Source organism: Idiotropiscis lumnitzeri, chromosome 10, assembly GCF_059441095.1.
Source record: "Idiotropiscis lumnitzeri isolate Australia: NSW breed Sydney's pygmy pipehorse chromosome 10, RoL_Ilum_1.0, whole genome shotgun sequence".
NCBI classification, from domain to species: domain Eukaryota; kingdom Metazoa; phylum Chordata; class Actinopteri; order Syngnathiformes; family Syngnathidae; genus Idiotropiscis; species Idiotropiscis lumnitzeri.
In genome coordinates this window covers 14,809,215-14,835,780 of record NC_142400.1, presented here as the reverse complement: position 1 = coordinate 14,835,780, position 26,566 = coordinate 14,809,215, and the positions used below count along the sequence as shown (strand labels likewise).

Genomic DNA, 26,566 nt, shown 5'->3' with positions numbered 1-26,566 from the left:
ACCATTGTTTGAATTGCATTGAGGAAGTTGGGACGTACAACCATAAGAAGGAGTGTCTCAAGCTAGAAACATTAAAAGACTACATTACCCAGGGTACTGTACGAGTGTCGACCGTCATCATAACAGGAAGTATGAAACTGGGCAGTAAACGTTGGCGTGAAGGAGGGCAGCACGGGAGGGATATAATGTGTTTACTGTAAAGGAGTGCACTGTATCAGGAAAAAGACCGACGCCCGCAGCACCCATGGGCGTCGCCCAGGGTCAACGCATTCGAATTTGGAACACTTAAATTAATCGGGCAACGCGGTGGTTCCCCACAGTTTCTCTCGGCTGACTGTCCACCTATGATGGAACGGGCGATGGAGCAGCTTAACGTACAGCTCAACCGACTGACCCGCTCCCTCCGCAGGGCCAGGACTGTGGAACTCCCCGAAGGTAACACACGCTTAGACGCTTTTGGCGATGATCACTGGGCGGAGGAAATAACGCACTCCGTCATTGCTCCTTACCGCGTTTATAAATGCCAAATCGAGGTGCTCCATTCCAGCAAGACTTTTGTCTTAAAACGCTATTGAATTTATGTTTAAGCGCTGTGAGATTGACATTTGTTGACGTATTTGCTCTCAAACTTTTTATCGTTTTTTTTCTCTTTTTTTTTCCCGGAATATTTTTATAAATCTCTGAAATTGATTGTCCTTCTACTTGAGCTCCGTGAATGTTCTGAGCTCCTGTTAGGATGCCAAAATGATCAAAATAATCCAGTCTGCAGGATTTGTCATTGTAGGCGTCAGTTTGGATGCTGCTGAACTTCACATAATCGAAATGTGCTTCTTCTTCTTCTTTTTTTTTTTACCATCCGACTTAATCACCATTGCCACTGGTGGTTGTAGGTCATTTGGCTCACTTGCTTCAAGATGCAATGAGTCAACATTAAGTTCCACATAATTGTCAAAAAAAAAAAAAAAAGAAATCAATTGTTACAATTGATGCATTAATCATATTTATCAAATACATATCCTTTACACCAGTGGTCTCCAACCTTTGTTGCTCTATTGACTGGTTTCAGGTGAAGATATATTTTGATGGACTGGCAATCTGGCATTGAAAATAATGAAAATGAATGATATAAAATTCAAGCTGTGTCAGAAAAATTCCACCACACGTCTAAAAAGAGACCTTCCGGCATTTGATTTTTACAGTGCATAAGAAACGGCAAGTGTTGTGGCAGGATAACTTCACCATGACAATATGCCTGCTCACAATGCCCTGGGCATCTAACTGTTCCTGGCCCAGAAGATCATCAACGTGCCAAAGCAACCTTCCTCTTCACTTGACCTGGCTTCATGTGAATGTTTCCTCGTTCCCAAGCTCAGTGGTCTCCTTGAGGGAACCTGTTTGTAGATGCCGAAAGCTTTAATATTCCCGACTCGGCTGAGCTGGGATCCTGGAAGAATCCTTCCAGGAGTGTGCATGAAGGATTGGCAGAGAAGGCTGGGAAAGTGTGCTGCACTCCAAGGGGAAACTTATAGTTTCATAATTTTTGGGAAGCCAGTCAAGAAACTTTTCTTACACACCTCAGGCAACTCACCATTACACTGAATGTACAGTACTTGTTGTATGTAATTAATTAACTTTTCTTTTTAAAAATATAAATCAATCTTTGCTAGCTTGTTTTTTTTTTTTAAAAAACCATATCTCATTACTTTTTAACTGAGGTAGATACATGATTTTCAAAATAAAACTAAAAAATATTTTTTGTTCAGTCTGTGGGACATGATACTAAATGGCTCGGGGACTGATTCTGGTCAGCAGCCCGGTACTTTGGATCTGCTGTGCACAGTGTCATCCATGGCAGAAAACAAACTTTGAAGAGTAGTGTTTGCTTGGTTCTGATTGGAATTGTCTCCAATTCTCTCCTTCTCTCTCCATTCTTGCATCCACAGACAATGAAACTGCTGTGTACACACTAATGCCAATGGTTATGGCTGACCAACACAGGTAAGCAAACATAAAATCAACATATAGTTTATTCTTGTGTTCCCCCGTTTATATAACCCATTTGATACATACATTTATCCAACTTACGTCATTATCCTAAATCTTGCTATCTATGCTTCCTTTATTCTGCACATTTTAAAGTTGAGAGCATGTGTGTTGTTACCTCAGAAAACAAAACACTTGTCCCCTCCTGCTTCCTAAAGGTCAGTGTCAGAGTTGCTCCTTAACTCCAAGTTTGATGTAAATTATGCCTTTGGACGTGTAAAGAGAAGTCTGCTTCACATTGCTGCCAAGTAAGACCTTCTTTCTTCTGTCAAATTTCACTTTTTACATTGGGCAGTACATAATAGGCTCAGTAAAGCTTGACTTGGTGCTAATGATTTGCAACTGGTGGTTTGTAGAAGTGAAAGGATATGAACATTTCACATGCTTCATGTTTTTTTTTTGATCTTCCACTCATCTCGGCATAGCTGTGGATCAGTGGAGTGTCTTGTTCTGCTGCTGAAGCGAGGTGCCAACCCAAACTATCAGGATATCTCAGGCTGTACCCCACTGCATCTTGCGGCCAGAAATGGGTAAGAGTCTGTCTTCTGATATTTGGATTAAAGTCCTAAGAATTCACTTCCAGACATGCCCAAACGAACAATGGCTATGGTTCAAACCAAAATTATTCATATCCCGTTCATGTTTTGTTTCGTGAATTGCACTTCTATTTGGTGAATCATAATTTTTAAAGTGTAAGGAGGATAGTCTAATTTGGAGTGAACAGCTGTATCCTTTATAATTCAGTAAAAATAAATAAATATGCTATGTGGTACGACACTTCCATTTGAAAAAAGTAAAAAGACAAAAGGTTGTGTACTATAAATTTTGTAAACCCTTTTGGGACTAAACAGTATTTACAACTGTTATCTTGCATCAATGAGAAAGTGAGAAGTCATGATATGGTGTGAGTTCTTACACCGATGATGTAGATTGTAGAAATACATTAATCAAAATGTTTGAATAAACAGAGAATTTAAATAAATCAACATCTTGATTCAGATGAATTAAAATCCCTTTTTAAAAATCTATTTTATCTTGGTTTATAGAAGATGAGCTTGAGGCTCATTTCCTGGTCTAACCTATATTTGTATTTGTTTAATTTAAAAAAAGAAAACAACTTGGTGAGGGCAATGGAGTCAAATCAGTGCTTGATTGAAATGTGCAAAAACAGAGTTAGTGGAATAGGTTACTCTGTTAAAAATGGAGTAAGTTTTGTGGAAATCTGAACTCTCACTGTTTCTTTCAGCCAGAAGAAATGTATGGGCAAACTACTGGAATATAGTGCTGACGTCAACATCTGCAACAATGAGGGACTGACTGCTGTGAGTGGTCAATAATCGTCTGGTTTATGCACAAATCCTAGTAATCATCATTGTCAGTCAAGTTACTGAAGTTGTGTTTTATTTCCACGCCTCACCAGTAGCCAGTGCTCTCTCACTGACAAGCCGTTCGTCCATCCCTCTGATTTAGATCCATTGGTTGGCAGTGAATGGTCGGACCGAGCTCCTTTATGATCTTGTCCAGCATGTGTCCAATGTCGACGTTGAAGATGCCATGGGGCAAACTGCATTGCATGTCGCCTGTCAGAATGGACACAAAACTGTAAGCCACTTTTAAGTTTTAAATGTTTCGAACAGCATTATTTTGTATGCCTTAGTGTTCATATGGGGCTTCTTTTAGTTGCCTGCCCACCCACCAAGTGTGAAATTACATGTATCTTGAGTGGGATGCCCATATCTGAAAATGTGTCCGTGAACAAGCCATGATGAATTTGGCCACGTCATGTGTCGCCGCATGCACCTTATACACAGATCTGCACCCAGTCTTCCAAGTGTAATTCGACAGCCTGCTAATTAGGGGTGAGCAATTTAGAAAAATTATCAAAATTTGCGATTCATGTGTGATTGTTTTTTCAAGGTCCTCTTCCTTGTATTTTTTTAACAAACACAAGCAATCAATGAAATTGTTGTACAATAAATAACATCGGATATATTCTGCATTACTGTTTTGGTCTTATGGGTTAGGTTGATGCTAAAATTAAGGTAATTCCACCATCAATTCATATGAATGATCAGTATATTTATTTAATTGTATTAGCTGTAACTTATTTAACACTTTGAATTGTAGTCTTTTCAGCAACTGAAACAACATTCTATCAAACGACTGGCGTAAACACGTCAAGTCAGTAAATCATAATCAGACTACAACTACAATGCAAATAAATCACTTCATTTTATGTGTCATAAATTATGATGATATGTGGACTGCACTTCTTAATTACTAAACCTTATCGAGACATTAGAATAAAGGATAACCTACTGGCCGAAATGAAGTTTCTTTAATTCCCCCAAATTTCGGTATCTTCGATTTGAAAACACTTTGTAATGTTGTTTTTTTTCAATTAGTTGCTCAGCCTTACTGCAAATGAAGTGCTGCAGCTGTGATTGAGATAGCAATTAAAACCTTTGTTGCCTTTATTGTGCCTTAAGAGTGCTTGACAATTCACAGGTGCTCTTTTTTTTCTTCTTTAGACTTGTGGCCTATATGTTTTTCCCAGCTCAAATGGCAACCTTTCAGATCCCATTGAATGCAACTAATAAGTTTGGTCATTGTTAGTAAGACTCCAAAATCAATATCCAAAATTCCCCAAGTATGATCATTGTGTGTCATGTCCCGTCAGACGGTGTTGTGCCTTCTGGACAGTGGCGCTAACATCAACCGACCAAACGTCTCAGGGGCCACACCGCTTTACTTTGCCTGCAGGTTTGTCAACATTATATTCATTTTAATGGTATATAAATGCACTGATGGAAATATTGGTTTTAATTTAAACCCTCCTATGAAAAAAAACAAGCCTATCTTAATACTCAAACAACTCTGCAGTCATGGCCAAAGAGACACTGCACAGATCCTGCTTTCTCGTGGAGCCAAATACCTTGCGGACAAGAATGGGATCACTCCTCTCGATCTCTGCGTGCAGGTTAGCAGCGCAATATACATTGTGCCTCATTTGCTATGCTGTTTATTTTCTGCTGTTGTTTGTATGTTTCATTTTTTTAAGGGAGGTTATGGAGAGACCTGTGAAATCCTCATTCAGCACCACAGCAGACTCTTCCAAATACTCATTCAGATGACACAGAACGACGACATAAAAGAAAATATGGTTTGAGCAATTTGGGGATGGGGTCTTCTTTATTTCAACGTCATTCCTGAGTGCGTGTCAAAAGAAATGTGTGTATGTGTGTAGCTCAGGCAGGTTTTGGAGCATGTTTCTCAGCAGAGTGACAGTAATTATCAGAGAATCTTGACAAGTCTGGCTGAAGTTGCCACCACGAATGGACATAAACTGCTCAGGTATGTTTTTTCTTAACTCACTAAAATCAATAACTGTGTTTCTATCGAACAAAATTAAATATATTCTGATTATTATACAACAGATCCTTTGGCCAAACGTCACACAGGCTTTTGGTATTTTAGTTTTAGTCTGAAAATGTAAACATTCTCCTTAAGCGACTAGAGATACTGTTACTGACAAGCGCTGGTCTTTACTAGATTTCTCAGTTAATTGCTGAGCATCCACTTAAACAAATGCCCATCACCAAATAGAGACTTCCTTTTTACCGTCAATATAGATAATAAAATCCTTTTTAGCCCCATTTTCACTCAATGGTACAGTTTAGCACGATTTGGGTGTGCACTGATTTGTATGCACTTAGGTTATTGTTTTCCACAGTATGTACAGGAATTTCGTAAATAGTGTGACATGCCTGTGACTTGCAAGTCATTTCTCCTTTTTCACTGCACTAATGTGGTTGATGGCGCCAGTGGGAAGACTCTTATCGCATGAATCACATGAAGGTCACATTTTTTTTTTTTTATGCCATCACTGAATTAAAAAAAAAAAAATCATCCAGTAACAAACAAAATCGGTATGGTCCTATGGCAGTGTAGGAAGTAGTATTATTCCCATAGTAACCTGGACAACAGCACAACTACATAGCTTCATCAGTGCAGACGCGTCTGTACCTTAACAGGTACCCTTAACCTTTCTGAAATAAATAATTGGGTCTATTTTCAAATGAGTTCATTTCGGACAGTATTTGAGGGACATTATCATTCTAGCCATCCTACCTTCTTCCCCCCACAGCCTATCCAGCAGCTATGACGCTCAGATGAAGAGTCTATTGAGGATTATTCGCATTTTCTGCCATGTATTTCGGTTGGGACCTTCGTCACCCAATAATGGCAACGATATGGGCTACAACGGCAACAAGACTCCTCGTAGTCAGGTCTTTAAGGTTGGTGCCTTGTACTTGCTATGCAGTGTACTTTAATCTCTAAGGTGTTGCATGTGTTGAGTTTATTCCAACTATAACGGACATGCTGCTTCAAGGCCAGTGTGTGTGTCTGCTGGTGTGTGTGCGTGTGCGTCATTAGAATTGGGGCCTGTAGATGGCAGTAACGCTCTTTCATTTGGCGACTCTTCATTGCCAGGTTGTGAAGCATGTTTATAGTGATGACAGGGGAAAATGATTCATTGCATACCTTCAAGAACACTTGATAAATCTGATTTTGGTCTAACGTGTGTTTGGGAGTCTAAAAGAACCTGCATGTACGTCATTGTCATTTCTATACCAATGGTTTATTGTTCCTTAGTTACATGGCAAGGTTGAAAATACCGTATTTTCGCAGTCATAAGGCGCACTTTAAAGTCACAAAAATTCCCCTTAACAAACAAAGCGCCCTGTCAGTCGATGCGTCCATTAAATGGACAAAGTACCACTCACGTCCATCAGCCCTTGTCATCAACGAGCTGTTGGAAGTGCATGTTAGCACACCCTGCTGGGCAAAGAGTGAGTTGTTCATGCTTACAATCGACCGTGACAAATACACTATCTGACTATAATGTTTGGGTGATGGTGTTGGAAAAAGCTGGACAAAGGGCAGCTGTCCACCATGTTTTAGTCTGTCTTATCATTTATGTTATTGCAAGCAAGAAACGTCCCAGGTTTAGACAACAGACAAAAAGTCCAAAGCATAACAGCACATCTCTTTAAACAGCCATGCAAATCTCTCTAAACAGCTATGGGATTGTGGGTCTCTGCTCCCAGAATGCATTGCTTGAATTAGCTAAGGCTGAGTGGCTTTTGTGTTATTTTCATTTTTTTGGGGTATATTGATGGCATGAGAGATACATGTTTGTGTTAATCTTATTTCTATGTTTCATTGTTTGCTTGTATGATGAGTTTTTTATTTTTTTTTTAAACCGTGACTCTAAGGAGTGTGGTAAGCAGCCAAGTCCCTCCCCTGACGTTGCTTTGTAGGCTATTGCCAATGCACCTAATATTGGCCTGAGCCATTGTCAACGTCAGCTATTGTCAATAGAGACTTGGTGTCTGCTGCAACAATGGGGTGATTGCTCATGTTATTGGGGCATAGTAGGCTGCTATCGGCTGTGTCAGTGTGGGCAGCTCTGCCAAGTTCATGCTATGCTAACAGCAGCTGTGCTATCGTCTTGTCAGGCGGTGCGTCCAGTATATGTTACAAAGACAGAAATAGCGCCCTCAACAGGTGTTGCGCCCTTTGACACGGCGCGTCTTTTGGGTGCGAAAATACGGTAACTGCATACTGTAATTATGAATGATCCACAAATTATTTAAAAAAATAAATAGGTTGGATTCATTTTACTGATTTCAAGTGCTTGCTAAAGTATTTCAGAAAAAATGCCTTGGTTTAAAAAAAAATACTTTTCAGAATCATAATAGCTTTGCAAACAGTTAATACTACTCAATGTTTGATTAAATTGTATGCCAGAGACCATTGTCAATTGGAAGCTGGATATTTGTGCATCCAATATGTTTATTACTACATTACTAATATTAACTGTAATTTTACTTGTTTTATACACAACGCATCAATATCATTCAATAACTGTCATCTGGTTGCATTTTACTGCTGGTTGCAGATGCGTATGAGACAAGGGGATGCTGTACCAAAAGACACTTGGACAGCTACTGCTATATTAGATGTGAGCCATGTACATTTCCATTTCATTTACTTTTATTTAATCAGTTTGTGACTATTGATATTCAATGGAATGTTTCATTTCATATAATCAATGAACTGGGCTTTTTGATTTAACCTCTTTTCTCTTGAATGTATTATTATTATTATTATTATTTTCAAATACAGCCATTTGAAAATACAATTTGGATTAGGCAATAGCAGGCAATAGGGTTGACAGTACTCGCTCAAGTAAAATCATTCAGCATGATTCCGAATGACAATAGAATTGCAGGCCATCAATCAGGAATCAGAAAAGCAAAATCTTTCATCACATATCTCGACTATCTCAAATTTTACTGCATGTTGTCCTATTGCCTAACCCAAAGCTTTGTCTACCTTGATTTGTACGATTGCTTGATTCTGTTGACTACTCTGTCTGATTCGGGATTAAAATAGAATTCAAAGCGCCTCCAAAAAAAAAAAGTGTAGGCTTTGTGTCTATGCAAAGCTGTCAACTTTAAAACACCTGTCAAGAACATTATTCGAGGTCAAGTGGGCCAAAGAAGTAAAATCATCGCCTAATAACTGTAAATAACAATCTGTTGGTGTTTTAATGCAATGCACATACAACTGCAAAGCATCTACATTACGAAAATCTTCATATTTGATAATTATCCATCTACTAAATATTCTGAACAACCTCAGATTTCATGAGAGAAAATGTGCAATTTGCTTCAGTTTATCATCTACATTCATCTATGTTTGCATAATCTGATCGCAGTGATTGAGTATAGTCCATAATTACACCAAACTTTTAAGTCACATTTATTTGGAACTTAAACTATAGTATCTGACTTTGAATATGTCGGAATTGTTTGTGTGAAGATCTAGGAATTATTTTCACTCCATTTTGTTCATGGGGATAATTCTTGAAACCTAAATTAACTGTTAAAAACATACCAAATAAAGTGAAAGCTCCACTTGTGGGGGGAAAAAAACTGCTAGTACCCACTGTTGATGAAAGGAGAATAATAATTCCAAAATAAAGAAGGAAACTAAATAAGAGCAATGCTTAATATCAATGTAATGAAGATTAACCAGCGAAAACCAGATATTCCTTTTTGAATTTTGGTTCACCAGAATTGTTTAATAAAAAAAAGCAAAGTCATGACACAGGTCTGGTCAAAAATTATGGTACTACATATATATATTTTAATTTATTTATTTTTTGGGCATTTATCCTACAAGTACATTCGAACGTATTTGCAAATCTATTTAAACGAATTTGCCTGACAAAAATGTTTACTCCATATTGGCAATTGCTTCCTTCCGTACAAATTGATTGCTTACAAGTTTTTAGACACCTGTAATGCTAATTAGAGCATACACCTTGGTTGAACATGTCCCTATATGGTCCAACGCACTCTATGCATGCATTATTGCCACATTTAGGGTACGGAGGCGTGCTAATTTTCGGTCCAGTCTGACATGTAGTGATAGCATCAAACGCTTTCAAAGTCTGCTGAAATGTCAAGCTACTGTAAATGACGTTTTACTTTATGAATTGCTCCAGTTCTCCAAGTCTCTGCAAAACGATCAAAGCAAAGTATCTGATTTAGTGATCTGTTTGGTGTTTCTGAGAACATCATCACATCGGTAAAGCTGGGTGCCTCGCATAGACGGGAATGGGAGGGGGGAAGTGAGAAAGAACGTGGCATTGTGACTCGCCGGGGATTCAAGCCTTGAGAAACAAAGAGGAAAAACGGACAGACTATCTTCATCGATTCAGTGTTGCAATAGTTTCATTGTCTCACTGAATGTATAAACGTTCTATCTCCTTTGTACAGTAGTACCGTCTCACTGGTGAATGTGTTCAAATAAAAAGCTGAACATAATGGCCGACACACTACAGAGTTGGTTGGAGGAGCTATTCCCTTGTCTTTAAAAGGTCACTTCTTCGGTCGACATTTCCACTTCGGAAAGCACCTGCTCAGAGCTATAGAATATAAACCCATGTTAACACAATTTTAAAGAATGAGGTTATTTTTCCTCCAGATGGCCTCCCAGTAGCTTGGAATAAACGGAAACCGGAAGCTGGTATGCGTCTGAATCTTTACACTGGAAAAACGTCATGAGCTGCCATGGACAGAGTCCATCCTTTTCAATATTTTCAAGGGGTATAATTATTTCTGTCCAGGCCTGTTTCATGACTTCCTTTGAACCGCAGTTCAAAAGTAATGTCTGATTTTCATTGTGTAATTTTCATTACATTTATATTTATTATTATCATTCATTTGTTATCAAATGGAGTACCAACAATTTAGTCCGTGTATGTGTTTATTCACCTATTTGTTTACTATGTACTCCAATTGGCTGGCAAACCGCTCAGGGTGTACCCCACCTACTACGCGAAGACAGGTAGGTTAGATTCCAGCACGCCTTGCGAGAAGAGCCTCAGATAATGGATGGATGGATTTACCATCTACTGCTCTATAAACTGTATGCATTAAACATGCATAGAAAATGCAAACATATGACATTGCCGAAACATTAGGATTCCACCAAACCAAAATTTTGTAGTGAAGCCGTTGATTAACATTCAATTAGACATTTTTAAGCTCTTGCTACAGCAAGTATTACACAGAACTGGCGCTTGAAGACGAACCTAAGCAGTCACAACGGCTCCTCAAACCACCTTGCACACCCACAATGCTTTATGTATCGAAGTGTCGAACCAGCCCTTGAAAGGATAGCAAGAAGGTAGTCGATCAACAATCATTTTAATGCAAATACGATGGGTCACAATGTGAGCTGTAACCACGTCAAAATAAAGGCAACAAACTTGCAAAAGCTGTCTGCTCAACCTTCTGCTCTCTTCCACAAGCGCCAGACTCTCCCTACACAAATAAACAGGCTCCCGGTTCCTTCTCTTTGCGCCTGCTCTCATAGTCAGTCAGAAATTATGGAACACTTATGAAAATGTCACATAACCGCCGGGTCGTTACAGTATCCTTGCATTGTTATAGTCACCCTGCATGCCAGATAGTATCCCCTGGTGGCCTGATATTGTTTTACAGACTGTAAGTTTGACACCTCTGTCAATACTCTTTGACGGAAATCCTAGCTATTGTGTGCATTGGATTTTGTTAATTGTGATCTGCGTTTTGCATCCACCAACTGGAACAATGTTGTGGAAATGTTAGCTGGGAGGACGGGTAAGATTATACGATTACGGAATTGACAAAATGGATGCATATCATATATCGAATGCTTATAATATTACAAATGTGATTTGTTTTCAGTTATTTAGAGTCCTGAGTTTTGATTTGGACTCCTGAGATGTGCACGTTCTCAAAATTATATTACAATAGCGCTGATACTTTTCTTTCATTCTTTTGACCAATTTCTGCCAGAAATATTTTTATGATTTTTATATAGCGGCAGTAGCAATACTGAGCGCATTTACAATTGGCTACAGGTCTGTTTAGTGTCACTTCAAAATAAAGTGAGCAAAGTGACACAGTCATAGTGTGTTCTTGTAATGGGTTTCTAATTTGCTTCATGAACCAGTTATATTTTTCACTCCTATAGATGGCATTCCCTGTTCAACATTGGGCTGCAAGTACACTGACTTGCAATTTCTTTAAGCCCTTTATTTAAACCAACATCTAGAAAAGTCAAAATTTACAACTGGTTCATGAAGCAAATTTGAAGCTTCATTTTCCAAACCACTGGTGTGTTTTATAGGTTAAGAAAATATATGTGATTCGTTATTGTGATTAAAAAATGGACCATCTTGTTTCAATATCCCCAAGCACTTGTTAAAACACCGTTATTTTGTCTTTCAGAATTTTTTTATGTATATGTTGACATTCATTTAAAACAACATCAAAAACGATAAGAAGTCTTGTTGTTCAGTCCTACTGTTCTGGATTAAATTAAGACGAAAGCCCAACATAGCCATTCCAGTAATTTGGAGTACAATTACGAATGTACACGCCATTAGAAAACATTTATTCACTTTAGCAACTTGAGTTGGTGCCCAAAGCGCTACACATTCATACACGCCGCTGCACAGTCCACTGGGAGCAAATTAGGGTTCAGTGTCCTGCCAGGGACACTTCAACATAGTCACGACGGTTGAGGATCGTACCCACAACCCTCAGGTTGGGGGACGACCACTCTACCACTTCGCAATGCCGCCCAATTTGATTTTTTTTGCCTGTTTATTTGCTAAACTCTTGATTTAAAATGTGTGGGGTGGTGCTGCATGTCAGGGAATCTTCAGGTCCTTGTAAATATTGAGAACATTTGAACATTGGCATTCAATAGAGAAAGATCTTCCTTTGAAATTCTCTTAATTCAACTGCGGATATAACATGATCAATTAAAGGCTAGAATTCATCTGCAATACCTGAAGATACCCTGAAGGCAAAATCAGTTCCTCTCTTATAAGATCCCCAATAAATATTCCCTCTGCTTTTTTTTTGTTGTTGTTGAGCTCATTCACCTCTCACATTTTATTTGTGTTTACAGCCATTGGAGCTGCTTTGGCACTCCCTGGACGAGTGGCTCGTACTGATCTCTACTGAACTCGACAGAAACAGGAACCCTTCATCCACCTCTTCCAGCAGTGAGATAGCCTCCCTGCTCCTAAAGCAGCGGGAAGTCGATCACTCGAGCACTTCACCAAAGCTCCCCACCTCCCTGGACCCTCAGATTGTCATGGAAACAGAAGTGTATGCTGATGGGGAAGACGTTATTTCCATGACAGCCAATCGTCTCAGTGCTGTGATCCAGGCATTCTACATGTGCTGCTCTTGCCAGATGCCACAAGGGTTTGTCTACTGCACTGACTATCAATCTATAGAGAAGGCAAGAAGCATGGCTTTTATTGTAGGATATTTGTAGTGGTACGCCATTGCACAATGCAAGCATGTAAGTCCCATTCTAACATAGGGGACATTCTTGGTCGCTAGCACGATAAGAACACCAGCAATACTCATCAAAAGATCCCTGATCACCTTTTTAAAAAATAGGAACAGATGCTGAGCGTGTAAAAAATAATGCCTAATCGAACTCAATTCCACCAAGGGCCTGATTTCCTCAAGATTTTCCCATGTAAAAATGGCCGCAAACATAATTGCCCCCACAAACAGATGAGGAACTTGATCTACTAACTGAGCACCCTCCAGTTTGCGTCTGGCTAACAGGCAGTGTTGCCGTGCTGTTCTTTTTGCGCGTTCGAGAAGTATATGCAAATAGATGAATTCATCATATGATTTGATTAGCAAACCAGACATGAATTGCAACATCTGATTACGTGCCTTCAAATACCACATCTGAAAGGAATGTACAAACCGGCGTGCACAGTGGTGCTCGTGTCACAGGCAAAATGAAAGGCAGCATGGAGAACCTTTCACTCGTGTACATATTTTTTTTTTAACTTTATAAACTAACATTATCGCAACATATTTTGGCAATGCAAATCTATTTGGATGCTGGATTCCCTGAAATTAACGAAGCGATAGATTTCTTTTCGTCTTCCACTAGCTCTTCCAATTCCATCACTTGAAACTTAATTTTCCCATTCAGTGCTCTCCCAAATATTCAGTGGTGAAAAACATCTTTTTTTTTTTATTTTTATGAGGCTCAAAATTTCTTATAAGGCAGTCTACACCACTTTCACACCTGTTTCTAGGCTAGCAAAGAACATTTTGCTAGGTCTAACAGCTCACCAATGTGAAAAAACAAAATGTATCTAAAGTAATTTTTGTTATGGGACAAGCCCAAGAACAGGACCAAAGAGAGCCCGCTGAACCTCACATCAGCAAGCACTTTGGAAACAAAAGCAAGGACATGGAAACCTGAACAAAAGATTGTACAACGCCTTTCTGCCTCAAAAAGTTGGGATAAGAGTGACAGAATAAAGACAGATGGAGAGAATAAATGAGAGAAGTGTGATCTTGGAAATCATTCATGATCAAATCGCTATACTCCATGTCGTACATGCACAGACAACACAGATAAAACGGACCGTGACTGACAAACAACGCATGGGCCTGTTTTGAATTATTTTAAGAGCACGTTGCAGGTGTACTTTTGTTGTAAATGATCCCTGTTGAGCAACAAAGACTCTCTGATGTGGAGTCTTAACTAATTTGTGCACAATGGAGTTGTTGTTCAAAATGATTTCGTCCCTTTTCAAAAAGCTAATGAAGAGTAGCTTTACCGTTGTTTTTACTGTAGCGAGCCAACATTTACTGTATATTCACTGTTGGGGGATAGTTAACTCGTTATTTAAAGACTGAACAATTTTTATGTTACAATGGGTTAGTGGAGTGTTGTTGTGGTCTTTAAAACAGTAGTTCTCTTAGGAGAGTATAAAAATTACATGATGTACAGTTTGAAGTTTGTATTCAGTGAACTACCACTGGTACTTGTTCTACTACAATTATTGCTATTCGTATTGCCTTCACTAATATCAAATATACATAATTGGAAGGACACAATTACATCTTAAAATGGATGGTGAAATATTTCTATTGTCCTCTTTCCCTCTGTTTGAGTTGCCTTGTCTGCCTACTTGTTTATCTTCACACATTATGACATTAAACTCTCCCCCAGTCTGTAATTATGCTCCATTAGATCATTAAGTGCTTTAATTAACAGCCAAAGGAATTCCAGTATTGGCCTGACTGCTGGAATCAGATGCTTGTCGTCCTGTTTTTGTTGTGTTTTTCGCCCTGCTTTTGATTAGAAGTCTGGACTAGCTTTGTCTGCTATGGCAATTCATCATAGTCATTGTGGACATTTGGCTGTTTCAGATGAGTAATCTATATCTAATTGGAAAGTGGAGGCTGCCACCGAATTGTTGCTGCTGTCTATTTCGCTCCCCTTTCTCACTCATCATTTCTTCTCTTTCCTCACCCAGAATGACATCCCCTCACTTCATTGAGTTTGTCTGCAAGCATGACGAGGTGCTGAAGTGCTTTGTAAACAGGTGAGTCAGTGTGGGACAAAGCCATACATCACACTCCTCGTAGTGCCAAGAGACTAGCTATTGATTAGGAGGGGGGGAAATGTCAATGAGTTTACTATGACTTTTGCTTACTGTTCACATCTTCATATCTTATTTCTGTCTTTCCTTATGTGTGCTCTCGCTTCATAGGAATCCAAAGATAATCTTTAACCACTTCCACTTCCTGCTGGAATGTCCAGAGCTGATGTCACGTTTCATGCATATCATTAAGGGCCAGGTATGAAAGACGCAATCGGACATCTTTACTATGTAGAGGAATTGATAATGGAAAAGCAAGATTGGACCTTAAATATTTTTTAAGCCTAGTATCGCAATTGTAGATTTTCCACTCAAGTGAGATGCTCTATCAGATTTTCCGTAGCACTCATCTCTGTTAGTCCTTTGAAATGGAAAGACCTATTGTGTTGGCTCACGGTTCGACATCTTACAGTAGCTGTCTGCTCAGCCATCTGCTCTCTTCCATGTGCATCAAGGTCCTCCCCCACGCAAACATTCTCCTTCCTTTCTTTGCGCCTGCCCCCTTAGTTTTCTCATCCCATCAAAAGTTGGGACTCAGCCTCACTTCACTGCCTCATTGATAATTGAAAATTATGGTACCCTTGACACAACACATACATGCAAGGTTACTACTGTATTTTTTTTTCACTTTTAAACTTTTCCCCTGGGCCGTTTATTTTTTTTCACACCCGAATAAAAGACATTGACAGAAATTTTGGGAACTGTGTGCAGTGGATTTTAGTGACTGCTTGAAACAGTTTGTATCTGTATGTCTATGAGCTGTTCTGGGCAAAATGATTGCACACTATGCATTGTAACCAGTAAAACTAAAAAGAGAATATAATGTTGAATATGGTATATGTACTCCCTCAACTCATTCACTGCCATTGACAGATATCGAAGCCAAAAAGTACATTATAGTATTCATATTTGATTTGCAGCATTGAATCCTCTTTAGGTACAGATTATGATGGTGTAGGCCCTAGTTTTAATTACCGACTTTAATTTGGTGAATTTGATTTCACCCGATTCCTCTTTCAGTATGCCTCACAGCCCAAGAGGACAAGCCACTCTCTCTTCCATGCTCACCCTTCGCTCTACCTCTCCCACTTAGAGAACAAAGGCATACATTATGCAAATAACGCTCAGCTTCAACTCAGAGGAGTATTTCAACTATGAAGTCCTTCTAGGCTGTCGGTTGAAACTGAAAATCCAGAGTCTTACATCGGAAAATGATTCGAAGTGCTAATGCATTTAATGGACGAAGTGCTTTCACTACTTTGTGATGATATTGCTTGTGCTTTCCACTGCAGCCCTTCAAGGATCGCTGCGAGTGGTTCTACGAGCATCTTCTGGCTGGACAGCCAGACTCAGACATGGTTCATCGTCCGGTCAATGAGAGTGACATCCTGCTCATCCATCGAGGTGCTCACATCAAAAATATTGACAGAAGAAACTTCCCAACAAAGTGAAAATGTGTTGCTTTTGGACTTCTCTTGTAATCCAGTCGCAACATTGAGTAAACGTATAAATACATTTAATACAAGAGCTTTGAAGATTCTGCCCTCATAAAGATAACGCTCAGTTTTGGTTGACTCATTGTCACAGATGTATTTATTTCATCCCTTTGCTGTAAAACGGCACCGCATCACATTGAGGTGTGTTTCTAATTGTTACCTCCTTAGAGGGGCAAAGTATTTGAAACACTATGAAAGGTAGAATTTTTGTTCATGGCCTTGTTGGGATATTGAATGAAGTGTTTGATGGGTGTATTTCCATTTTTTTTTTGCAAAATCCCTTTTGGAATCCTGCAATCAGATTCAATATTTCGGAGCAGCTGTGAGATGGTTTCAAAGTCTACCAACGAGAAACTGAAGCAAGGGATTGCTGTCCGCTTTCATGGCGAGGAGGGGATGGTGGGTTTTTGGATGGTGGCAATCTATTTATTTATTTTTTTTTTTTTATCAATAAAACTTTTATTGGCCTGCTTGGTTGTCAGATTATTAATCACCACTGATGCCACTCTGTCTTGTCTTTCTTACAGGGTCAGGGTGTTGTTCGGGAGTGGTTTGACGTCCTGTCCAATGAGATAATCAATCCAGACTACGCTCTCTTCACTCAATCAGCTGATGGTACACAGCGTTTATCTTTTGCTGCGACCATTCAGAATGTCAAGTGCAAAATTGTTTGGCTGAATTATTTTTTTCTCATGTATTTGTGTGCTTGCTTTGTTACAGGTACCACTTTCCAGCCCAACAGTAACTCCTCAGTAAACCCAGACCACCTGAATTACTTTCGATTTGCAGGCCAGATCTTGGGTTTGGCTCTGTATCACAGGCAGCTGGTTAATATCTATTTCACCCGCTCCTTCTACAAACACATTCTGGGTAAAAAGGATTTCTGAAATATGAATATGAAAAATATCTCATGTCAATCATGTGGGGTGTGAGGGGGGTGCAGTGGGGTGATCTTGCCCCTACAAAACTTTGTATGCATTTGACTGTTTCAGGAATCCCAGTGAACTACCAGGATGTGTCATCCATTGATCCAGAGTATGCCAAGAACCTGCAGTGGATTTTGGACAATGACATCAGTGATCTGGGTCTGGAGCTCACCTTTTCTGTGGAAACAGATGTGTTTGGTGCCATGGAGGAAGTCCCACTCAAACCAGGAGGCACAAGCATTATTGTGACTCAAGACAATAAGGTACAGCCTTTCACCACATATACAAATTCTAGTCAACCAATATGCATATCGAAAGCTGTATTTTCTTCGGAAGGATTCTAAATGAGTAATTTGAATTTTGGCATTTACCTATAGTGTATATTAGCCTTCACTGGAAGGCTGGACTCTTTTTTTTATTTTTTTTTGCCAACCGCAAAATAAATGACGTTAATATGCTGAATAAGAGAAGCATTTCTATTTTTTATTATTATTTTTTTTAATAAACCTTTGAATGGGGAAAAGGGAATTCAGCCTGACTTAATAAATTTATGGATACTTTGAGCATAATTCTAATTGTAAATTGAGTGAGTTGTTTTTGTTTTCAGTATGTGAGTTCTCATACAGTATTTGAAATAATTGTAATAAGTTTTGTACAATTTAATTAAATACATTAATGCAAATGTTTTGACTTTTTCTTTTGTCAATGAGGTGGTCTTTGTTCCTGATATTTCATGAATATTTGAATACATTATTTTTTACAGTAGGGCAATCGGAATGAAACCTAATTTACAGTACGTGTGTTTGTATTTCCAATGACAGTTGGGTGCATGGGCAGTACCACTTTCTTTCTATTGATGGCACTGTCCTATAAAGCATCAGCTGTGTAGAGTCCAGGGTAACAATGAGCCTTGTGTCTTTCACTTGTCTATCTACATTTCCCAAAGACTTCAATCCTTGTGTGTGCGTGTGTCTGTATGTGCGTGCATGCCAGGCTGAGTATGTCCAGCTGGTGACTGAGCTGAGAATGACAAGGGCCATCCAGCCTCAGATAAATGCCTTCTTGCAAGGATTCCACACTTTCATCCCGCCTTCGCTCATTCAGCTTTTTGATGAATATGAATTGGTAAGTGGTTGTCCTTGCCTCTCTTTTTATGTTGTGCTCCTCTTCCACAGTTGGTATTCTCCTTGTTCCCCTTTGCTGGCATGTCCCACTTGCATCTGATGTAGGGATTGATTAGACATGCCTAGCTTGGGGGTGGAAACAGGAGGCTTGGGTCACCTTGAAGCCCCTCCTCCTTATTTAGCTCTAGCCGATGTTTGCGTGTCGGCAGATTTAATGTTCTCACTCACAGATGGATCAATTGTATTATTCCACCCTGCGTTTGTTAGACACACCTCGGTCACGCTGTCATTTCTCCCCTTCATAGTATTGACTGACTGACAAACCTGTTTTATGATTTTACAGCACAAAATCATTCATAGCTACCTGCAACACTACGAAAATTGTAAATTTGAAACAAAACGCAAGGTCATATCCTGCATTTGTTGAATTCTGATTGCAAACCACAAAACGTAATGTGTTATCCATACACGCTGTCATAGGGTCATTTTTTTTTAAGCCTCTCCATTTTCATTTCATTGCACCTACCAGTCATACTAAAAACAAAAACTTAAAATTCTATATTCTAGCATAGGGAATGTTATGGCAATTTTCTAATTAATTCGAACAGATTCTGTTTTCAGCTGCCCTCAATGGGCGACATTGAACTGAAGTGCTTTTCTGCTTCATCGCTGCTTCTAGTCGGCACAGCGCCCCACGTCACGCTACCAACCAATCAAATTGCATATTCCTTTAGATCAGCGATATGATTTTGTTCGTACGTTCACTAACTTTTCAGACCAAAGTAAGGATTCATTTTCTTCAAAGAAATGGCAAAACGAGTGTCTTCCAATTTAAAAGTATTGCTGTATACCCTGTATCTCAAGTGTGAGGTTTTTCTATCTCTCTTTGTCTTCTCTGTTGAGTCACAGAGAGCTGTAGTGGACATGCCTTCACTTGCATGTGCGTTGAGATGAACTACGTCTCTGGTTTCGATGCGTAACAGGTCGTCTTTCACTCAGTATTTCATACTTGTTCCATTGTCCGATAGCAGAAATGGAAAATATGCGAATGAGAAGAATGTCATTAGGAATTCCACTGTGTATGTGCACAGATAGCAGAGCTCTGGTTTTTCACGTGTTCTACCCCAGGGCTGGTCAACCTGGCTGTGGCACTGCCATGGTTGCTAGCATGGGGTCTGACCTCTCTCCAACCTATCAGCAGATCAATAACCAATGACCTGTATTCTATCATCTTGATTTACTTGGAATTTAGATGTCAACATTCAGATGAGATCTTGTACAAAGTATAAGTGTTGATGTTCCTAGACAAGTCGTTCTTTTGAACGGCTATTTTGGGAGGTGCAATTGTGCATTGTCATTAGTAGTAGAAAATAACACCTCCGGATTTTGGAGCATGAATTTATTACTGTATATTGTGGTGAGTTGACTCGTACTGTAACCGAGGAAATAGTCCTGGACAATAATTTCCAAAAACGAGTTTTGAGGCGCTGCAAAATAAAATGAAGCTACTCACATTTTGACGCATGACAGATTTATTCTGTTGACGCAAGTGAAGGATGAGGGATGGTTAGGTCTTTGACATTGTACGTTGCAATAACATTCTTCCATGTTTCATGTAATAGTAAGTTAAACTGCTGTATTATAAAACGTAAAAGCAATAATACATACTCAGCATTAACTGACACATGATGGATACACCCGGATACGTCTCTGAAAAAAAGAGGGAGATTATTGTGTGCTTGGGAGATGGGTCTTCACATTAATCCTGCTATGCTGCTAATATGATCTTTAAAGGTGGCATTCCAGAAGTACGTTTTATTTAATGTATTCTTTTATAATCTCCATCATTCTATTGGGTTTGTAAGATAATTTGGGTTGCAAATAAGCAGGATGCCCTTTATCAAGATATTTTCATCGGTCATAAATAAATTGCTTTTAATGGACTGACTTATTAATATTAAAAAAGAATTCCAAATGTAGATAAGATATGCTCCGACTAAGTGTCTTGTTTTAATTTGATATGAAAAACAGCTTTCCTTTTATTGGTAGATGCCAGTATGTGGGAGTCGCTTCATTGTGTTGGCTCTTTTGGAATTCAGTGGGCCAGAATTGTGCTATGTTTAGCACATTTTATAGAACATGGCACCCTAAGCTTTCACACACGCTACATACAATCTGTATTTCTGTGTTTTAAGCGACGCAGCCACATGCACACCAGTCTCAGTCCCCCTCTGGCGGTTGCGAAGTCACGCAGCGTTACCATGGGGGTGTACCATTATTTGAAGCAAAGAATTCAAACATTTAAATTAAAAATTGTAGTATAGTGTACATTGAAAACGTGCTAGGGAAAGACTCTGTTCATGCAGTGCTCAGTTCCCCTCAGAATGCTCACTGGGCAGCGGTGAGTTTACAGGAGCGTCCACATTGACGTGGTTCTTCCTGTGTGTGTACTGGCACTTTGACTGTCGATTTGAAGGCCATGGGACATTAGTCGGCTAGGAACCATTTGATGCATGGACATCATCCTGCATCTAGGGGATGACTGCCTGAGATAAGGAGATGTTTAATGTCTGTTAACGTCCATACCAGCTTCGGGGCGCTGTCCCACAAAGCCCGCCCTTGACTGTTGTCGGGGCCAGCTGCCTTATGTGTATTAATCCCGTTCACGGACCTCCACACATCAGCCTGAGTAATTCATGAGTCATTCAAGAGGCATTTCATCTACTTCAGAAGTGATTCTGTTGCTGTCAGATTTGTTGCGAGCATCAAAATAGGTGAATTAGTTAAATTCATCACAGAGTGCTGGGTCTGGTGAGCATTGTGCATCAGGGTGATAGTTAGATGCACTCTGTGGCTCGTTGGTGCTGAAATGTCCTTCGATTCTCCAAACAAAAACAAAACTTGATTCTGATGCCTGGAGTCGGCTGCCTCCTGGCTATTCTGCGAGCAGTTGGATTACTTGACCGAAATGTAGTATGCCTGGCTTTCAAAAGAAATGTTTTTACCTCAGTATACATCCTGGGTTTCTGATTGGGGTGAGTGGTGACGGTCTTGGTGTTGATAGCATAACATCCTCTATGCACTTAAAGATAAATCCCAGAACAGATGCTGCATATTCATCCACCATTCAAGCACCTCTCCTTCTTGTACATCAGCCTCTGTGAATATGCTCCAGTCTGTGCATGCGAAGCGGCCCTTCAGTGGCGGTGCTCTGCTCTGGCCTGCTGTTTGTGCTGTGAGCACCGTCACTTCACAAGTATTCAAAACCTTTCGCATGAAGCTCAAAATTAAGCTTCGGTTATCAGTTCCAGGGGTCAATTAGTTTTTACGTAGTGCCAGATAAGTTTGGATATTGTTTTTGTTTTCCTTGAAAAGTCTTGCGATAACACGGCTCAAGTAGATGATTGCATAAACCTTTCCTTAGGGAAGAAAAATGCAACACCAACGGTCAAAAATTCTCTGGATAAAGTTAGTGTATCAATGTCAATAGAAGCCTTTCCAAATATACACATTTGCAACAAAGTGATCCTCTTGAATAGAAGGAAATTTAGACTGTCAGAAGACAAAATGCGTGTCCTGTTGGAATCAGATGGAGAGATGAAACCAAAATGAACTTTTATCAAAATTATGGGAATGGAAAAACATGGAGATAGAAATAATAATAAATAATACACTCACAAATGCTACAGAGCTGACCAACGCGTTACAGTTCACAGCTGGGTTATGACCCTAAATAAAATGTAAATACAACTTAAAAGGTCATTTGAAAGGGAATAGTGGGACTGTATCTTGCTAAATGGATGCCCGTCAATTTAACTGAATGGTGTATGTATTTTCAAATACGCCATTTGTCCAAATATTGTTAAAATTCCAAAAATCACGTTTCTGTGCCTCAATTAGCTCTAACTCCTCATAGTAAATTCTCAATTATTTTTGTGAACTTCTTAGATTAAAGCTAAGCGTCTACACAGCTGAATCCCTCTTTCAATCTTGGTTTTACTTCAAATTCAGTTTATATGGAATGTCAACGCAAAATCATATTTAATCATTGATAAAGAACCATCTTAATCTGTTCAATAGCGCATAATATTTTGTTGGACATTTTTTTTTGTTTTGTTTTATTTCCTTTAGCATCCCGTTGCTAGTCCACCATAGCGTGTGGCCGCTGTTTGCGGCACAAAGACTGAAAGGCATAGCTGCAACTTATTGCTGTCCATGTAAACAGCACAGCCCGGATAAGATGTACAGCTTATTCATAATCATTCACATACCTCTTAGAGTGAATGCTCAATTGCGCCATAAATTCACAGACGGCTGTGACACATTACTGGCGATGATACGTTCCATACAACAAGCCAATCACCGTGTAAAATAAATTTCCCTCCCTGCATGTTGTGCTCGTGTGCAGGAGCTCCTTCTGTCAGGGATGCCAGAGATTGATGTGCAGGATTGGTGGAGGAACACTGAGTACACCAGCGGCTACGACCCTCAGGAACCAGTCATTCAGGTGAGCTCTTTATCTACTGCTGCGACTTGGACTGATTCCTCTGAGATTTAATGAGACTCATTTACTTCATCTTGACTACTACCTTTCTGGCTGCACAAACAGATTAGTTAGAAAGGTATTGGAAGGACAGTACATAGGCCCAGTTTAATTTCCTGATCATTTTAGTCTTCGACTGAGATGTCCATATAATGTTGGGCATATTTGAAAAGAAATGCCGATAGATAATAATTTTTATTTATTTATTTTTGACGAATGAGACACACCTCCAAACTCTAACAATTATGCCTTTTTGCTTTGTTAATTCATGTGCATTGTCCTGAAGAAAAAAACACGGTGACCAAAGGACAACAAGACTTAGCCCATGGGTCTGTTCTAATAATAGCTCACTAAGGATGGGACACTGTGATTTACAAAGTAGAATTAAAACAGAAAACGAATGTTAACATTTTTTATTTTATTTTAAATGCTGCATGTTTCTTAATATATCAAATACTGCATGTTTCTTAATATATCAAATATTCTACATTTTGCTTAAAAATAAAACAGTGTTCAATGGGGAAAAATACAGAATTTTTTGTGTTTTGAAAAAGGACATTTTAGAACTATAATTTTAATACAGTGATATTTTTGGTCGCGGTCATTAGAATTTAATATCCGCCCATGCCTCGTCAGTACATCTGACAATGATCTGCCACTTTGTGTGACATTGCCATTTCACAATCAACATACAGCTTTTAGCCCTCGAGCACAAAATCCCAATTTTCAGATAATCAGTTGCTGAAGTAAAACCTTTTTATTTTAGCTCAGAGCTTTACTCAGTCCAGTATGGGGAGCTATTGAATGTATGAAGTGTGGAGGATTATGTTATTTGGCAATACTTGAACTCATTTGACTTTAGTTTACTACTTGTTCAGCTAACTTGACTGTGTACTTTGGCATACAGTGGTTTTGGAAAGTTGTACGCCAACTAACCCAGGAGGAACGAGTTCTGATGCTTCAGTTTGTCACTGGAAGGTTTGCCTGCACTATTAAGAACATTGTTTTAGATTAGTTTTCAGTAAGGCCGTTGACCCATTTTCACCCTTCACTATCAGTTCCAGAGTTCCTCATGGCGGCTTTGCCTATTTGATGGGAGGCAGCGGTTTACAGAAGTTCACGATTGCTGCAGTGCCATACACCTCTAACCTTCTGCCTACCTCCAGTACTTGGTAACCACCCCACATTTCTTTTTTTAAACCAGCGCATATTTATCTTTGTTAACAGTGTGTGGATGTGTGTGAATAGTTAGGTCGGTTAAATTTCTGCAATGACTGCATCTTATTTACAAATTGCTACGGTCCTCTTTAACATAAGTACCCTTTAACGTAATCTCTTCATAACAATCAAGGTATAAACATTATTTACCGTAATTTCCAGACTACAAAACGCACCAGATTAAAAGATGCAACAGGTAAATTTAGCCATAAAACAAATATATACATATATCGGTTGCATTGCATTATTAGACGCTTGTGTCCACGCTATAACATTTGATATTTACGAATGAACGTGTCACACAGATGGATTTAAAAAAAAAAGAAGTTTTTTTTCAACACTGGTAACTGGTGAACATAGCATTTTCTTTCCGTTTTGTCATTTGGTTTAATTCCATCTAGAATACATATAAAACATGACTGATATGAAGATTCAGTATGAGCGTGCGCCCAGTTTCATTGATCCACTGTGACGTGTTCTGCAATTTCATAGGACAGATGTGATAAGACTATCGGTAAATGGGTTGGCGGCATGAAGCTCCTAAAATCCATAAATGAAATGTGTATCATTTAAAGCCGCCGGGTTCAAAGCGTGGGAAAAAAGTAGCATCTTGTAATCCAGAAATTATAAATCGAATGGGTGAAAACGATACAGGTATCGATATTGGGCCGATACCAGCTTTATTTTTGTGTAAATGATATCTTTACGACCGCCAATACCAGTCACAGATAAGCGCCTTCTTGCGGCCTTTTTTCATTTTTTTTTTTTCAACAGTCTTCATCAGGGTTCTTCAATCCTGTGCCTCGAAGTCCACTGTCCTGCCTGTTTTCCAACTCTCCCTGTTGCAACACATCTGATTCAAATGATCAGATAATCAGCAAGGTCTGCAGAAGCCGGAAAACGATCCTGATTATTTGAATCAGATGAGTCGCAGCAGTGAGAGCCGATAAAAAGGCATGACCGCGAATCTCTAAGAACCGGATTGAAGAACCCTGGTCTACTTGGTTGTGACTCAGGTGATGGACACGGTACACTTTCAAATGTAAAAACCTTGGGCGCAAAATCAACTATTACACTTTAAAGTGGTCATGAACAGCTAATGCAACCCTGTTCAAATGCCACGTTTTTGTGATACAAAAAATTTGATGAATCATTTCAAACCTTTTTCACCATTAACATGACCTGCACCTTGTTCAACTTAATTGAATACAAATTACTCTGCTTTAGGGGGAAGTAAAAGAATACAACGGAGATCATGTGTGCACGTCCTCTTATAACTGGGGCTGTGGCATTGTTCAGAATTAACAAGTTACCGTCAAACTCATACTGAATGGGAGTGAGCACACACCTGCCATCGTTTATCGTGCCTTTGATTACCCCAATAAAATTTGGAAAAATTAAATTTGTAGTACTGGTTATAGGTCATAATTATTGAAATGAAATGAATTAACTTGGTCTAATTTCTTTTAACAATCTTACATTTGAATAAGGGCTGTGAAGCCTTTTGATATCCTTAGTAAAATCTGGACACATTGACACAGACGTTTTTTTTTTTTTTTTAATTATTCTATTTATTTTTTTGTTGATGGTCTTTCTTCTGGACAGACACCAGCAATCCAGCAGCTGCATATAAGGTGCTATGACCTGAGTTTTAATATTCTGACCATGTTTCCTCGATATTTCTCCCATTTCCAGTATCAACATGCTGAAACTGCCTGAATACCCCAGCCAGGAGATCCTGCGAGACCGCCTCCTGGTAGCGTTGCATTGTGGGAGCTACGGGTATACTATGGCATAAACATCTTATCGGTTTTGCTGCTTGGAGGGTCATGAACTCTCCCACCTCCAGACATTATCTTTGTATTCACTCGCTATTTTTGCTGGACATAAAAAAAGGGAAATACGTATTTGTTAAGAAACAGAAGTTGGAGTACAACATCAGACTGAAGAGAGGAGAGCAGAGCTGCCTCCAAAAGCTCTCCATCCTCACTCCTGCCTGCCTGTCAACCCTTTTCGGTCGCGCCTTCTGTCTGGTTTTTGTTGTTTTTTTGTTTTTTTTACACATTTGAAAATGATCAAAATGATTCATGATAAGAGTTACAATGTAAAGCATTTACAGATTAGGCAGGATTATTTTGCATATGTATATA

General features: G+C 39.2%; 1 protein-coding gene across 2 annotated transcripts; it reads left to right on the top strand.

The window, feature by feature from the left end:
- The first annotated feature begins 115 nt into the window (after positions 1–115).
- hace1 (HECT domain and ankyrin repeat containing E3 ubiquitin protein ligase 1) lies at positions 116–26,364 on the top strand. 2 transcript variants are annotated; one of them, XM_088306766.1, is made up of 25 exons: positions 116–435; positions 1,944–1,998; positions 2,202–2,291; positions 2,469–2,573; positions 3,290–3,365; positions 3,514–3,645; positions 4,724–4,806; positions 4,927–5,023; positions 5,105–5,206; positions 5,291–5,397; positions 6,191–6,341; positions 8,009–8,071; positions 12,586–12,887; positions 14,984–15,052; positions 15,221–15,308; positions 16,402–16,513; positions 16,907–17,004; positions 17,133–17,220; positions 17,326–17,475; positions 17,598–17,794; positions 18,525–18,656; positions 23,064–23,162; positions 24,106–24,176; positions 24,257–24,370; positions 26,112–26,364. In XM_088306766.1, exons 1-25 carry the CDS (start codon positions 345–347, stop codon positions 26,212–26,214), a joined length of 2,775 nt encoding a protein of 924 aa, XP_088162892.1. In that variant the 5' UTR covers positions 116–344; the 3' UTR covers positions 26,215–26,364. The 2 variants fall into 2 exon arrangements, with proteins under 2 accessions (XP_088162892.1, XP_088162893.1); XM_088306767.1 differs by lacking the exon at positions 8,009–8,071.
- Positions 26,365–26,566: the final 202 nt, after the last annotated feature.

Coding starts and splice junctions, on each gene's coding strand:
- hace1 (XM_088306766.1), top strand. CDS start 345: ATGATGGAACGGGCGATGGAGCAGCTTAACGTACAGCTCAACCGACTG. Junction 5,398..6,190: donor AATGGACATAAACTGCTCAG/GTATGTTTTTTC, acceptor TTCCCCCCACAG/CCTATCCAGCAGCTATGACG. Junction 24,371..26,111: donor CTGCCTACCTCCAGTACTTG/GTAACCACCCCA, acceptor TCCCATTTCCAG/TATCAACATGCTGAAACTGC.